Source organism: Protopterus annectens, chromosome 6.part0 (genome assembly GCF_019279795.1).
Source record: "Protopterus annectens isolate FY-2018-M chromosome 6.part0, PAN1.0, whole genome shotgun sequence".
NCBI lineage: Eukaryota > Metazoa > Chordata > Ceratodontiformes > Protopteridae > Protopterus > Protopterus annectens.
In genome coordinates, this window is record NC_056737.1 from 935,840,907 (window position 1) to 935,857,792 (window position 16,886).

General features: G+C 41.1%; 1 protein-coding gene across 5 annotated transcripts in view; it reads left to right on the forward strand.

Moving 5' to 3' along the window:
- OTUB2 (OTU deubiquitinase, ubiquitin aldehyde binding 2) overlaps window positions 1–16,886 on the forward strand; it is a 365,739-nt gene that overhangs the window by 144,803 nt on the left and 204,050 nt on the right. For all 5 annotated transcript variants that reach the window (XM_044074588.1, XM_044074584.1, XM_044074585.1 and 2 more), the window contains one exon: window positions 13,838–13,956. In XM_044074588.1, the coding sequence (XP_043930523.1) occupies window positions 13,838–13,956 (119 nt within the window). The remainder of the gene's footprint in view (window positions 1–13,837; window positions 13,957–16,886) is intronic.

Genomic DNA, 16,886 nt, shown 5'->3' on the forward strand with positions numbered 1-16,886 from the left:
GTATTGTGCCGCCCGACGTTAGTTCCCAGTGCCTCTACCAATTAGAGCCACTGGAGTGATCCTCGGGGTGAACTTTCTAGTTCCCATCCACTCATCAAGATTTCTCGTGAAGAGGGCCAGTGAGGAACTTTCTATTTCCCATCCACTCATCAAGATTTCTCTTGAAGATGGCAAGTGAGGTGCTCTGTTTGACATGTATGGGAAGTCTATTCCAGAGCATGGGCAGTCTTTGGGTTATGAGCCTGTCCCTCCTGCATGTTCTGTTGATTGTGCTAATGAGGATGATGTCTCTGGAGCATGTGGTGCAAAGGGATTGGGATTTCTTTAGCTGTAGCATTTCCAACAGCTCTGGTTCAGACATGGCTTTGTAAGTCAAGCAGAGATTGCCTCTTAGTAGATGATATGAGACAGAGAATAGCTGGAGTTTTCTGTCTGTCCATGTAGGACATGTGTTTAAGGCCTAGTATCCTCTTCATGAGGTACCTTTGTGGCCTTTTCAGCAGTTGCATGTATCTAGTGAGGTACATGCCAAATGAGGCATTATACTCTGACTGGTCTAATTAGGGAAGAGCAGAGAGAGATGATCTCTTTCATCGTGGATGCAAAACCCTTGGTAATGAGATGTGCCACATAGAAGGACTTTTTGACCACAGTGGCATTGTGGTGGTCGAAGGAGAGATTGCTGTCAACCTGTGTCCCAAGATCTCTTATAACGCCTTCAGTGTTCAGTGGGCTCCCATCGATGTGGTAATTAGTGGGAACTGAGTTTTTCCCAAAGGAGATGACAACGCATTTTTGGCATTAAGCTTAAGGCCATGGTTTCGACACCAGTCACTGGCCTCAGTGAGGCCTTTCTGTAGGATGTCTACATCACTCGGGGAGTTAATAATGGCTCCTAGCTTGCAGTCATCTGTGAACTTGGTCAACCAGAGTCCCTCTGTGCTGGCCTGGACTTCTGAGAAGTAGATGCCAAACAGGAGAGGACCCAGGACCGATCCCTGTGGGACTCCACTTGTGACTGGTCAGCAGTCTGACTTGCAGTCCACTACTTTCACACTGTAGGTTCTATCTGTGAGCCAATTTGCAACCCATCTAGTGATAAGGGGTTTGATGCCTAGTTTGGTGAGTTTATTAATAATTCCTGAGTGGGGAATGGTATCAAAGGCCTTGGTCAGATCGAGGCAGGCTGTATGAACTGCCTTGCCCTCATCCACAGCTCTGGTGACTGACTTAAAGAAGTCAACCAGGTTGAGCAGGCATGATCTACCTTTCACAAAACCAAATTGCATGGCATCTAGAGTTTGGAGAATCTCTTTATCTTTATTAATTAGGTCCATGATGATGCACTTCATAGCCTTACATATCAGACTCGTCAGGCTAATGGGGCGATAATTCCCAGGGTCTGTAGTCGCTCCCCCTTTATGGAGATGGATGACTGTAGCAGTGCGCCATTCGGTAGGTACAAAGCCTGAGGTGAGGCAGTGATTGAACAGAGCACACAGATGTGGTACCAGTTCACTTTGTAGTTCACGTAGAACACATCCAGGGATATTGTCGGGTCCCATAGAAGCTGAATTCTTGGCCTTGGACAATGCAGCTTTAACCTGTGCTGCAGAAATGCTGGGTGCCTGGCATTCTTCCAGTATTGTGATTAGTCCTGGGGGGGGGGGGGGGCGGGGTAAAGTTGGCACTGAATCTGTCGGCCAGTATGTTGGCAATATCTGTTGGCTCGGTATAGGAGGTACCATTGTGCAGTAACTCAGAGCAAACCTGGATATTGCCGTGGGGATTCTTGATATAACTATAGAAGGCTTTATGGTTTTTAGTGTCTGCCGCAATTCTGCCTTCATAGCTGGCTTTAGAGGTTTTGATGAGGGATCTCAACTTTTTGTTGAGGCTAATAAGGGAGTTTTTCCAGTCTTGGGACTTCACCTTTTTCTGCAACAGTTTCTTCCTTCTGTTGTATGGCAGGGGACCACCAGATTGGTTTCCTTTTTTTGGAGAAGAGTGTCTTGCTTCTGTTGGGTATGGCTAGTTCCATGCATTTATGTACATGTTCATACAGTGCATTGGTGTATGATTCGGCAGTCATGCATCTATTTTCCATTGACATGAGTGCCGTGAAGTTAGCCACCTCTGTTTTTAGGAGGCAAGAGTCAGCTTTGGAGAAGTTTTTCATGGTGGTTACCCTTGCGGGGGATGTGGATGAGATGTGGATTTCCATGGTGATTAGTTTGTGGTCGTATCTAACCAGGGAGGAATTGACTACTGGTATAGAGCAACAGTTGCCCATGTTTGTAATAACTACGTCAAGGATGTTGCTTCCTCTAGTGGGGGTAAGAATGAGCTGGTCCAGGGCATTGGAACTGATGAATTCCAGGAAGCACTGGCCCAATATATTGGTGCATGAGTAGTTTTCCCAGTTGTTGGAGGGGTAGTTGAAGTCACCTAGTATGAGAGTGTCGGGTTGGACCCTAATAGTTTCCACTTTACAAACCTTTAGGATCTATATCTCAGAACTTACCCGTAATCACCTCCTGACACAATATTACCTTAGATCTTGTTTCCCACCCATTTAGGATGGATGTAATTTGTTGTTCAGGCTCTCCTCAGCTACGTATGTATCGCTATTAAGCTTATTCCTATTTTTACACCCGTTTCCTCTATGTTAACTTAGATTTTTATAGTTCTTCATTCCCCTTACAAAAAAAAAAAAACTTTACTGTGACTTTTTCTCATTCCTTAGGCACCTGTTATATTTTTTTTTACTAGTGGTTTTTGTAGTATTTTCTTCTTACCATTGTTGGCATTGTTATTATTATTACTATTATTATTAATTTAGTATTAGGGAACTTCTTCACTACCATTGTTGGTAGCTCTGCTCTTGCCCCTATGCTGGGAGTTGTCCAGTTTCTTGTTCTACCCAGCCCCAGGACAGTCAGCTGTAGACTGAAGCAATCCAGTCTGATCCCAGAAAACAATCTTGTGGGTCACTCGTTACAGATTAGTCAGACTTGGGACCAGGGCTTCCTTCCTGAGACTACCCCCCCCCCCTTTTAGGCCCAGTCAGGCTGGCAGTTCCTATTTGCAGGGAATTCAGGGAATTCACTGAGGCATTTTCTACCAGAACTGTCATATGAGGGTGTGACAAAGGTGGTACTGCCAGCACAGCTAGCCAGAATTTTGTAAATAATTATGTCATTTGTGAATATCAAACTGGGTGGCACAGTGGTGCAGCGATTAACGTTGTCACCTCACAGCAAGAGGTTCTCTGGTTCGATTCTCGGCTGGGGTGCCTTCTGTGTGGAGTTTGCATGTTCTCCCTGTGTTTGCGTGGGTTTCCTCCGGGTACTCCGGTTTCCTCCCACATTCCAAAGACATGCATCTGGAGCATTTCTCCCCGGGCCTCCGCTGAAAACAGGCTCTGTGGAACCTAGTCGGACTTTCCCGGTCAACAAATGTTAAATAAATAAATGAATAAAATAAATAAATTTATATAAGATATTCATGTTACAAATTTATTAGAACTTTGTCATGTGTATATCAAACTGCTCTATACAGATGTTTGTAGTGAAAAGATATTTGTCAGTACTTGTGCTTAAAATGTATTTACAGTGTGCCCTGCTGGAAGAGAACAGAAATGTACATGCACTATTGTAACTGTTTAAATGTATATATTTTAACCGTGGAAACTGGAATATAGGAGGTTAACCTTTAGTCCAGCAAACTTTAGAAAAATATCTGAAATTAAATTACTTTATAGGCTAGGCCATAAAGATTTTTCAATGCAGCTAGAGACACAAAGTCTGTACTAGAAAGCTTTCTGTATTGTCTTTGGAGTGAACTAATTACTACTCTGAAAGCATGAAGGAATGCAATTGTTTTATGACTTACAGCATCTGCCAAAGTTCTGAGCATAAGCCAGTGTATGAGTATTTTTACAGGTAGTTGCTAAATACTGCCAGCTTCAGCAATGGGGGTTTTACCTGGGAACTAGAAGTCAGGTGACCAGAAATTGTAATTCTGCAAGCTATCCCAGCAGTAATATTTTAGATATTATTTTGAGAAGTCTCTCAGTGAAACAGAGCATTCTGTATTTTGTCTTGGGACATGACAACAAGGACCATTCACCACATCTACCTTGCTCTAATTAAGTAAGTTAACTAGGGACTTGTAATTCTCTTAGATATAGTCAGGAATATAGCGAAGCTTAGTTTATTTTTCTTTATTTATTTGAGACTGTCCTGCCATGTTGTTTTAAATATTTACTGTGGTTTTGAACTCTGATGTCAGTATGAATATATAATTCACCCCATTAAACACACTAGTCATAGGTGACTCTGTAGTCAGGCACACTGATGTCCCACTCACCAGGCTAGACAAGGAGAAGGTTACTGTCAGCTGCCTGTCTGGTGCCAGGATCTGCCACATAACCCACGCACTCAGGTCACACCACAACAAGTACAAATATGACTCTGTCATTGTCCATGTTGGTCTGAATGACCTGAGACTTACCTCCCTGGACTACATGAAAAGAGACATGGAAGAGCTCTCCAATCTTGTAGCCCAGTCAGGTATGATCCTAGCCCTGAGTAGCATTCTGTCATCGCCCAGAATGATACCTCAGTACAAGGACAAAATGATTGACTTCAATAATTGGCTAAGCTTCTGGTGTCATTCTAAGGGGATCCAATATCTGTATGCTTGGAATGACATGGTTGACAGACCATGATGCTTTGCCACAGATGACCTGCACCTGTCGCTCCTGGGATTCCAGATACTGGCTAAGGCTCTTGCTGCCCCTGTAGTGCCTTTTTTAGGCAGGGTTCAAATAACAAATTCACCACCATAACAGGAACAGGCAAGCAAAAGCTGAGGGTAATGCTCCTCAGTGCTAGAAGTCTAAATCTCAAAATGCACTCACTCAAGGCACTCTGTAAAATGGAGAACATCGATATCTGTGCAGTGACTGAGATCTGGTTCAAGGCTCAAGAGAGCACCCCTGCACTACCAGGCTATAACTCATATCACACTTTTCAGCCATGTAACCTGGTCTGAAACACCAAAGGCGGAGGTGTGTCTGTATTCATTAAGGGTATCCACACCTCCAGGCTAGTTGCTCAGCATAATGCATCCGAGGTTATCCACGTGCAACTAACTCTGGGCAAAACTGCAATCCAAATTGTAGCTTGCTACAGATCCCCCACCATGCCCCAGGATTCCCACTCCTCTTTTCTTGATGTACTGGAAAATATTAGGGTTCAACCAAACACCCTAATAATGGGTGACTTCAACTACCCCACCATTAACTGGAAAAACTACTTGTGTACCAACTCCTTAGCTCAGCGCTTTCTGGAATTCATAAACTCCAATGCCCTAGATCAACTTATCCACACCCCCACCTGGGGCAACAATATCCTAGACCTAGTCATTACCAACATGAGTGACCGGTGTTCCACACCTGAAGTCAGCTCCTCGTTGGTCCGATCCGACCATAAGCTTATCACCCTTGATATCCACATCCTGCCCCCACCCCCCATTAAGGAAACCACAGTAAAAAATTTCTCCAAAGTCAGCTTCACGCTTCTTAAGACAGAAGTGGTGAACTTCATGACACCCATTCAGATGGACAATACAATTACAACTGCTGAATCCTACACAAATGCACTCTATAAGCACTTAAATGAGTGCATGGATCATGCTATCCCAAACAGTACCAAGATGCTATCCTCCAAAAAAAGGAAGCCAGTCTGGTGGAGCCCTGCCATAAACAAACTGTACAACAGAAGGAAGAAACTGTTGCAAAAGAGAGCAAAATCCCATGAGTGGAGGAGCTCCCTGGTCAGCCTCAGTAAGAAGCTGAAATCCCTTATAAGATCCAACAAAGCTAGCTACGAAAACAAAATTGCCACTAAATCCAAGGACAACCACAAAGCATTCTATAGCAATGACAAGAATCTAGATGGCAACACCCAGATCTGCTCTGAGTTACAGCACAAAGGCACGAAAATTACAGAACCAGTGGATATTGCCAACTTCCTGGCAGATCGGTTCAGTGCTAACTTTACTCCCCTCTCACCTCCTAAAGGGCCCATATCTATACAGGAAGAATGCAGAGTCCCTGTAATCACAACTACGCAGGTAAAAGCTGCACTCTCTAAAGCCAAAAACACAGCATCCATGGGACTGGACCACATCCCAGGCTGCGTTTTACATGAACTTCAGAACGAACTGGCTCCCCACTTAAGCACCATGTTCAATAATAGCCTCGCATCAGGCTTTGTGCCCACTGAATGGCGCACAGCAACAGTTATCCCACTCCACAAAGGGGGAGCCACCACTGATCCCAGGAACTATCAACCTATTAGCCTGACAAGCCTGGTCTGCAAGGCCATGGAACGTATCATCATGGAACTCATAAATAAAGACATTGGTAACGTCCAAACTCTGGATCCCACCCAGTTCAGGTTTGTGAAAGGCAGATCATGCCTCCTGAACCTGATCAACTTCTTTGAGGCAGTCACCAAAGCCGTGGATGCGGGTAAGGTGGTTCACACAGCCTATCTTGACCTCGCCAAGGCTTTCGACACCATCCCCCATTCTGGAATTATAGCTAAACTCACTAAACTAGATATAAATCCATACATCACAAGATGGGTTGCCAACTGGCTCACTGACAGAACCCACACTGTAAAAGTTGCAGACTCCAAATCTGACCTCAAAGCAGTGACAAGTGGAGTACTACAGGGCTCCATCCTGGGACCTCTCCTGTTTGGTATCTACTTCTCTGAAGTACAGGCCAACACAGAAGGCCTCTGACTAATGAAGTTCGCAGATGACTGCAAACTAGGAGCCATAGTCAAGTCCCCAAATGATGTGGACATCCTACAGAAAGGCCTCACTGAGACAGATGCCTGGTGTCAGAGCCATGGCCTCAAGCTCAATGTCAAAAAGTGCAGTGTCATCCCCTTTGGTAAAAACTCTGTACCCATGAACTACAGCATAGGCAGCAATCTACTTAACACCGAATGCATGATAAGAGACCTTGGGACCCAGGTAGACAGCAGTCTCTCCTTTGATAGTCACATCGCCACAGTAGTCATGAAGTCCTTCTACGTGGCAGACCTCATCATAAAAGCGTTCTCATCCAGGAAAAAAGAGGTCATTGTTCCCCTCTACTCATCACTCATTAGACCCATTATAGAGTACAACGCCCCTTTTGGAATGTACCTCACAAGACATCTGCAGCAGCTGGAAAGGCCACAGAAGTACCTCACAAAGAGGATTACTGGCCTCAAACAAATGCCCTACACTGACTGCCTCAAAAAACTCCAGCTTTACTCCATAGCATATCGCCTACCCCGAGGTGATCTCTGCCTAACATATAAAGCTATGTCAAACCCCGAGCTGTTGGACATGCTACACCTAAAGAAATCCCAATCCCTCCGAGCTACACGCTCTAGGGACCTAAACCTTGTCACCACAATAAACAGGACATGCTGGAGGGTTAGATTCCTGTCCCAGAGACTTCCTATACTCTGGAACAAGCTACCCATCTATGTCAAGCAAAGTTCTTCATTAGCACTCTTCAAGAAAAACCTTGATGAGTGGATTGGAAATAGGAAATGCACCCCGGAGATCACTTCTGTGTCTCTGCTCGACAGTGGCACAGGAAAATAACTTTCTTGGGTGGCTTAAGCCATGGAACCTAGCTGGCTAGGCTTACGTAGGCCCTTGGGCTGATAGCCTAGTACCTACCTATGAACCTATAAATAACATATGAACAATATGTATATACACTTATACGTAATATACTTTTTGACATTCATTTTTACATTTTTTTGTAGTTTTTTAATGTACATATGATATTTTTAAGAATAAGCTTACATTTGTTCTACACATTGAGGTTTTTATTTAAAACGATTGTTTAAGTTAATATAAAAGTTTTTTAGCTAGACATATTTAATACATATTTATACTTTATATTTCACATTTTTAAAAGATTTTACTTGTTATATTTTATCAGTCATACATCTTTTTTTATAAAGAACAAGCTTTTTATATCCTATTTAATTACTTTGATTATTTATTCGAAATTATTGTTACATCATTTCCTGGTCAAATTGCTTTGTTCCTGTAGCTATAAATAGGTTTAGTATCATTGTATTCATTGAATCTGATGAAGTCCAGTTAAACTGGGTGAAAACGCTCATTCTGTTTTGTATTTTTGAATAAAGTAGAGTTTGTTGTTTCATTTGGGAGTATTTATGGTCTTCATCCATTAGCCCGGATCGCCTGTACTTTTGTGTTACTGTGAATATATACCTATTATTTTCTTGTTTGTTTTTTTTATTATTAATTATTAAATATATTTAAACCTTTCTTTGTGACTAATCTTTGTAGAGATATTTAAGTTTTGAGAGTACTTGCATATTTATGTGGTGACACTGTGTGGGCCACTCCTAACAGCCTTGCTCTTGGTCAAACTACCATTTCTGTTAATATTAATATTACACAGTAAAATTGGACACCCTTTGTTAAGGGCCTTAAAGTAGCTGATAAGGAGTGAGTGGTGGGCAGTGGTAACTACCTTATAGTCTGGGCAGAAGGGAGCATAGCTAGTAAACCTGTGCTCATCTTTCCCGTGTGTGTGTGTGTGTGTGTGTGTGTGTGTGTGTGTGTGTGTGTGTAAAACTCAAACCTCAAAGTGTGTGTGTGTCAGTAATTTGGCAGGGATACGAAGCACTGGTTGGACAGAGAAGGTGTTGGAGGTCTTGGCCTGGTCATTCAGCTGAGATCTCAATTCTACAGCTGTGCCAGTGAGAAGTCTCATTAAGGATCTGGAGAAAGAGTGAGAAACCAGCCCCAGACTGATTGTGGTCTGTGTGTGCTCTTAAGGGAAATTGCACTTGATTCAGGCAGCTGCATCTGGGAAATACTGTGTGTGTATCTGTTATCCTCCCAGTGAATGTCCCCTCACAGGTGCCAGTGGTGAGGATTGAGGCTCCTTCATTACTGGTCCAGTGGTGGGTCATCACAGAGGGGTTAAACATCAAGTAGATGTTTGATACCTGGTGGAATCTTGTGGCGCAACTGCAGGATTACATCCTTAGAAAGTGTGATCTGAAGCCAGCAGATGTTCAAGAACAGACCTCTTTCCAATATTTGCTTTCTACAGCAGGTGTATTATTAAGTGCCTGTTTCCAACAGCCTCTCTACATCAAACATGTGCAGACCTAAGTGATACACTGCAACTCTCCACCCCTTCCCATTCATATTGAAGAATACATTTTCACTTGTACTCAGTATTCTATGAGGAATCCGATAACCCTGAAGCTACTGTCTTGAGACAGACAAGGATAATGAAGTCAACCCTTTCCAATTCATCTCTACATGACTCTTCATTTGGAGGGACCCTAACACTCATGAGGAGCTCTATCTCTCTCCCTCTGTCTGACTAGTCACAGCTGACTCCTAGAGTGACCCCCTGAGACAGCCAGTATGTGTAATTTACAAGGTTGGAGGGGGCGATGGAACAGGCTGTTCTAAAGCTCCTGTCCCATCCATCAGAAACTCTTTCTGAAGTTTGTGCAGAAGAGATCTGAAGACTCTTGAGTTATCCCACTGTGGATCACCTAGAGATGTAATCTCTGTTCTGTAGCCTGGAGGAACCCTGACTCAGCATTTGGGGAGTAGGACTAGGATCTTATTTATGTGTACATTTGTTCGCTGGCTAGGTTCATTTGTCTGAGTACCATTTTCAGGCACAGCCGAGGCCGATAGGCAACATAAAGCATTTACAAAGACTTAAAAATGCCTAGTACTGTAAAGTTGTAATTAGAGACAATAATGGAAAACAGATTCAGAATTAAACAATACTGGAGGTACTGGACAGAAAGAACAAATTATGTATAAGTTTGTAAAAAACACACCATGTAAATAATTCAAAAAACGTATAATAGTGAAAAGTTATACAGCTGTAGTAACAAAATAATGAGACTTGAAATTATGTGGAAGCAAGAAGAGAGACTATAAAATATAAAGAGGGGCTAAGAAAAATAAATGCATAAAGTGGTTAGAGTGAAATATGGTAAGGTCACTGGGAGGTTATTATAAATTGGTAGAATTCCTCTCGTATCTTTATAACTAAGGAGTTGAATGCTGTCCAGTGTTGGCCATTCCTGCATTTGGAGAGGACCCAACACATCATGGTCTTGTCTGTTGATGGAGAGGCTCAGACTTCACTACACCATCTTAATCTGATGCCTGCTATACCCCTTACAGGGCCATGTACGTAACCGAGGATGCAGGAGCTGCATCAAACTGTGAGGTGTCCATGACTTCATTCTGTCCATGCTTTCATGGACCTTCTTCAGGTGTTAGATGCTTGTTACTGGGCTGCAATGTGGACAGTCTCTACTAGTCTTCTAGATAGAGACTCCTCCTTTTTTTCAGTTGAGCACATGACAACTTCTATTCTGATGATGACTGGGAGCTCAAATTGGCTTTTACACAGTGTAAGGCTCTATGTCAACCATGTGGACCTGGGAGCAGTCTTCATGGCCCTAAAGGTCTTGGAGACATAAGTTGCTTCTGGGTTTTTACTCCTCTCTTTAGCAAACCAAGCAATCGGGGGTTATCCAAATAACCAAGAAGTCACAGCAGCATACTTTCTTTGCAGGAAGGTGATGCTTATCTGGCAAGGCACTATTAATAGGGCATCACTCTCTTCATCTCTCTCTCTTTCTCTCTCTCTCTTAGCAGTTTACTTTCCTAAGGAAACAAACAAGCTGGCTGATTCTTCAATGGTCTTATCTGGTTCAAATATTCCAGACGTGGAGCAGTATGGAGATTTACATAGTCTTCACTCAGGAGGATATGATCTGTCCACTGTTCTCCTTAATGAAGTAGAGTAAGGGGAATGTTGTAGTGGAAGTATTATGCATTCCTGTCTACCTGCTGACTGTGTGCCTCATCAAAGAGTTTACAAAAGAAAGTCCAAACCTCATTCATGTTTGTGCTTAATGGCTAAGAAGAGGATTGGTTCTTGCAGGCAGGCTTGTCTCTGGTCATACAGGAAACATTTTAGTCCTAGCCATGGATGTCCCTTATGGTTGGGTTCACAACAGACACTGTATCAGGGCCTGTCTCCTGGTGCATACCCGCCATCCTTCTGGAATTGACAGATGAGGAGTTAGAGATTATTCATGCTGCTTTGAAGCTTTCCATTTAGTAGGCCTATGCCTGTAGGTGGGACTACTTCTGCAGTTGTGTGGAATGGCATTCCTAACAGCTCAGGTCAGTCAACTTGCAGGTAGTCTTCATTTCCAGACACCTGTATAGCATGTACCTGAACTATTCCAAGGTAAAGGTGCATATGCCGGCAATAAATGGAGAACACTGGACTGAGTGTTACTCACGTCTATGAATACAAACGTGAGTTATGCTCAGTCTGGCATTCTCCGCTATCACCTGCACTGGTATGGTAAACAAGCATATACTAAGTGCAGGGCATTGACTGAAATACAAAGCTTTGCAAAACAATTACTGTACTAAGTAGAGCAGCTGCTTGCTCTGAAGCATACCTCTCAACCTCGTAGTGCAAGAAATCTGGACAAAGCCTAAAATAATGGGGTGACAAAGGCCCCAAAATAGGGACAGATTTTAAATACTGATGTTATAAACTTTGAAAGTTGTTGAAATAACAGGATTTGTGTTGCATATGTTTTCTGAACTAGTTTGAAACTCAAATGTATGTCATTTTATGAAGAGCAGACCAAAAATATGAGGCAGAAATCTGGACATTATGAGAAAATCTGGACAGTTGAGACATACTCTGAAGTATGTCATCCATGTTTTTTTTTGTTTTGTTTCTTTAATTGTTGAGCCACTTAGTACAGGACAATGCTAATCCCAGTGGATTTACTGAAAAGGGCAGTATGGAACATTTGCATAATGTAATATGAGTACCCAGTGTACTTTGCAACATCTTTATTATTAATGCTCGCCAGTAGTAGCATCGGAAATGTGTGAAGTGAGTGGGATATGAAAAGAAACTTGACAGAATTAGGGTTCTCTCTTTTCGATACCTGTCAAACCTCTCAAGACATCTGGATATAGCCAAAAGTAATGGGGGTGAGACAAAGACCGAAAAAGAGAGAGATTTTAAATATTGCTCCTATAAGCTTAGAAAGATGATGAAATAAAAAGTTTGCCAATAATGGAGAATGCTGGACTGAAATACTGACTTTGTGATAGTGATTTAAAATGTTATGACAGTGGCGCGCATGTGTACAACTACGCTTCAGCGCTAACACTTCAATCATCATACAAAGACTATTTCAGTCCTTATCGCTCATATGTCAACTGTTTCTGAACATCATGACATTGATGGAAGGACTATGGGTCAACAAAAGCTGATACTGACCAGATCCTTAAAGAATTACTTTAAATCCTTCCTCCTCACTAAAATATTCCTTCCCTCAGTGGGATTTGAACTTTATAGTTTGCAGGCTTGTGTCTGCTCCATTTGAGCCTGTGATCTCATTGACATTGAAGTTAATTTCTTAGAAAATGGTGATTCTTCGATTTTATTTATTTTTTTGCCATATTGTGTGGTGGAGAAGATCCTCCAAAGGAGACATCAAAACAGATCAGCAGATGGAATGTGGCTAGTGAGAAAAAGCAGCCCTGTGAAATGCTCATCTTAAATGTAGATTACCAACTCTCGTATAATTTTGGAGCTCATTACACAGGGAGGATATCTCAGCCCTGCTGGTATCTCCATAGAAGCCAGAATGTGGCAGCTGTGACCACTAGATGGCACCAGAAATGCCAGTATCAATCAGGCCAGTCAAGGAAATGGTACATTTCTAGTCACTAAAACAATCGGCTTGTTTCATCTGTAGTAGCAGGTAGGCACAATTTGAACACTCCAAAGAGGCACCATTCCAGTGGGATATAAGCAGCTCTCATGTGTCGCTTAAGCTTGTGTCTGGATTCAAGAGATGTTATCTAATTCTGAATAATGGAAAGGAAGAGAAACGTTACCAGGCATAGAAAGATTTGCCCTATGTCAGTTTTCATAAAGAGTATGCTAGCTGTGCAGAGGCCAGTTGTTAAATCTTGTACAAAATGTGCTCTTCTCTGTTGCATGAATATCATTTCAGAAGGTGTTTCCTTCCTTAAAAACAGCATCTTTACATCTGTTGGTCAGCTACGCTAGAATGCATTTCTATCTTATTAAAGTCTAGTACATATTCTATGTGGTATGTCTTATGCACTTATCTCCTAGTCCTCCATTTAAAAAAAGCATTAAAGAGTCATTCCCTCAGAAAAGGCAGTGTAACCAGACATTTTGTAGTAAACTTTGCCTGTAACAGACATCTTTTTGTTTTGTTTGGTTGGTGGAACTTTTTCCATGTTATGGAAATTACCCCATTGCAGTGATATTTATCTTCTTCTTCTTAAAACAAATCTTGACATCTTTATACTTATAAGGTAACTACCCGAGTCATTCCTTTTAGTTTGTAAATGTTAGAACTGTGAATTCGCTGGAGTACGCATTAAATATATTGCAGTATTTTGCAAATGTTGCTAGAAGCAGTTTTGTGTTTAAATTACATAACCTGAATATTTAATTATATTTTATTATTTATAATATTTCAGTCTCACTATAGTAAACAATGAGGAAACAGTTCTGGAGTGGAAGATTTGACTCGTAAAATGCAAATTTTTTTTTTAAAACAACAAAAGAAAAATGCACACGTTTGTCTTTACTGTTGGCTTTTGTGCTTATCTGCTGAAAAACTTTCCAAAATTTACTTTTTTTATGAAGGATCTAAGCAAGAGGTATACTGGCATTCGGAAAGTAGAAGGGGATGGCAACTGCTTTTACAGAGCACTGGGATTTGCTTACCTTGAGTCCATTACTGGGCATAAACAAGAAATTAAAAAGTAAGTATACTATTAGTTTTATGTTTATTTATAGTAAAATGCCTGTTCTATTCATATAAAAATCCAAGTTGACATGCTATAGGCAGAGTCTTACTATGTAGAAATGAAATCTACTCATATTTGTTTATTTTTATTTAGCAGGTGCATGCACTGGACCACTGGAACCCATTTTCACCCTTGACTTTTTCACAAAATAAAGAAGTGACCATAAAAAAGACAATGGTAGCAACAGAGGTGTACACTACACACACTCACTGCTTACACTGAACAGTATAGTGTAATATAACAAATAGAATAAAACATGATTAATAAAGGAGCATATTCACTGTCGTATAAATTAAAGCAGGGAATGAAGTAAGAATAGTTAGGTGACAGATCCCTTGCATTTATATTGCTGCTTAAGTTATAGCTAGCTAGCTGCAACTGTTGTATTATTCCTGCAGATGCAGAAACCTTACCTTAAGTGTATATTTGAACAGTCCTCCTGGGTCCATCTCATTTGCTCACTTAACTGAGTACAGTGAGATCATATTCTGTGTACTTTATTTTGCTTTTGCTTGCCTCTTCTTAAAAGTACTCAATTTTATTTATTCTGCTGCATTTATTACTGCTTGGTAGTAGCCTGATTAAATTGTAACCATTATTCTAAGCATTTTGGTTTAAGCACTTGGGCTTCATACCAGTTGTTTTACATTAAGAAGGTTTGTGGTCTGCACTGTTGTGGCAGGACAGGTAGCGTACAGCCTTCTAAGCTGGGAATTGCTGATTGAAGGCTCAGTGTCTGCTATTCTAAAAGTGCATTAGCTCTGGTTTAAGCACTTGGGCTTCAGGCCAGTTATTCTACATTAAGAAGGTTTGTGGTCTGCATTCTTGTGGGAGGAGAGGCTGGATTCTTCCCTTCTGAGCTGGGAATTTCTGGTCACAGGCTTATTGTGCCTGCTTATTTGAACTGTTTCTTTCTGAAATTGGTGTGGCTTGTTGCTGTAGCATAAATCAGATTCAGGCCTGCTGAATCTAGCTTTCTTTGTATAACATTTGCACTGATCCAGGCCATCTTTCTTGGAGAAGTTTCCCCTGCACCCTAATGGCATGAGTGTGCAATTAGAACTTGTCTGATTGAAGACTGCTGGAACGGGGCTCAGTTTTGAGCTTTTTTCTGATTAATTGGGTAACTTGTTTAAATCAGTTTGTTGGTTTTCTATTGTTTTATATATATATATATATATATATATATATATACATAGATAGATTGTAAAATATGAACAGTCAAAGCATGTGTTTGAGGGAATTGAGTATGTGACAGGACAGCCTGTATGTATTAAAACATATTGTTTACTATGAACTTTGAGTGAACTCTGAGCAACGAGAAAATGCTTAAAAGCAAGAATCTGCCTGAAAGCAGGAAATGTGCTTTATATGGAAATACATCTGATTTTCCTTCTTTTGCCTAGAGATATGATGATGTGATTTGTCTTATGTTTACGGGTAAACCTTTGATTGGTTAATTGCCCTGTATAATGGTCTAATTGGTTCATTTCTCTATTTTTGTATTGTCAGCAATATCACCAGTATATAAGCTTGTTTATTCCTTTGTTCTGGGAGTCTCCCTGGTGCTTTCCATGAGGCTCCCGCACGTGTGTACTGTAGTTAATAAAAGCCACTGAAAGAGAGAAAGAACTGTATCTGTCTTCATTTAAGAAATATTATGAAACGCAACAATTGGTGCCATTTACTCGGATCTGAATTGGGAACAAGCTGCAGCAGTGAGAAAGTGAAAGAAATATTCCTAATAAGGGCCCATAACAGATTTTTCTGTTTTTGCAGTGTTTTCTTAAAGATTTGAAAAATTTTTGTGCAGAAAAAGATATAATTTCTCTCATTCAGTTGTTTTAAGGTAAGTGGCATGCATTTTTTCTCTGCTTTTAAATGTGCAGTATGAGAGTGGGGTAATACGGAAATACTGACGTCTGCTTTTAAATGTGCAGTATGAGAGTGGGGTAATATGAAAATACTGGCATCATAAGTATGAAAGGAGGAATGAAAAGGGGTAAAAAGATGTTTATATAATGCCTTGGCTAAACCTGTGTTAAACAAGTATAGCTTATTGTGTGAAAATGAGAGTGAGTGCGGGAAAAATAAATGAGCCAGAAAGAGGTACACCAGCTGGTTATATGTTTTATCGGGTGTCCCGGGAAGTTGTATGTATTTAAACCAGTGGATCGCCCTAACTAAAAATGATGGTAATCTTGCCTTTCCTGAAAACGGTAGTTTTAATAAAGATGTATTCATTAATTTACAAAAGAGGTTAAAAAAGAAAGTAAGATTACCAGGGATGTGCTGGGCAGCATTTAATGATTGGATGTGCGAAGCCAAAGAAAGGGAAAAGGATTCGGTCGTTAGTAGTCTTAAAGATAATCAAAAGAAACTAAAAGAGCAGATAAAGGAACTGTGAACATACTGCGACTAATCTAGATGTAGCAAACGGGAAACGTTTAAAGGAACCGCCCTTTAAAGGTTTATATCCTGTACAAGAACTAAATAAATTACAAATAACTGAATCGTCTGAAGATGATAACCCCTGGTTTCCCATACCCCCTACAGCTCCTCCACCATTATACCAGCCCTCACAAGTTCAGGACGCAGCAATAAGCTGTACAACAGCGGGCAGGGGTCGGTGGGAAAAGAACACACCGCACTCGAGTCTGGAAGTGGAATTCAGGTATTGGACAGTCAATCCAGTAGACAGCTCAGAGAGCAACCTGAGCAAATAGAACCCTCTAGTAAGCCATCACCTAGACTAACCCGTTCAAAAACAAAAAAAAAGACATAAGAAAAAGGCACAAATGCTTTTGACCCTAGCCTAGCCAGTCGAAGAAATATTATGATAAGAAAGCCGTATATTTACATAAGGGTAAGATTTACAAACAATG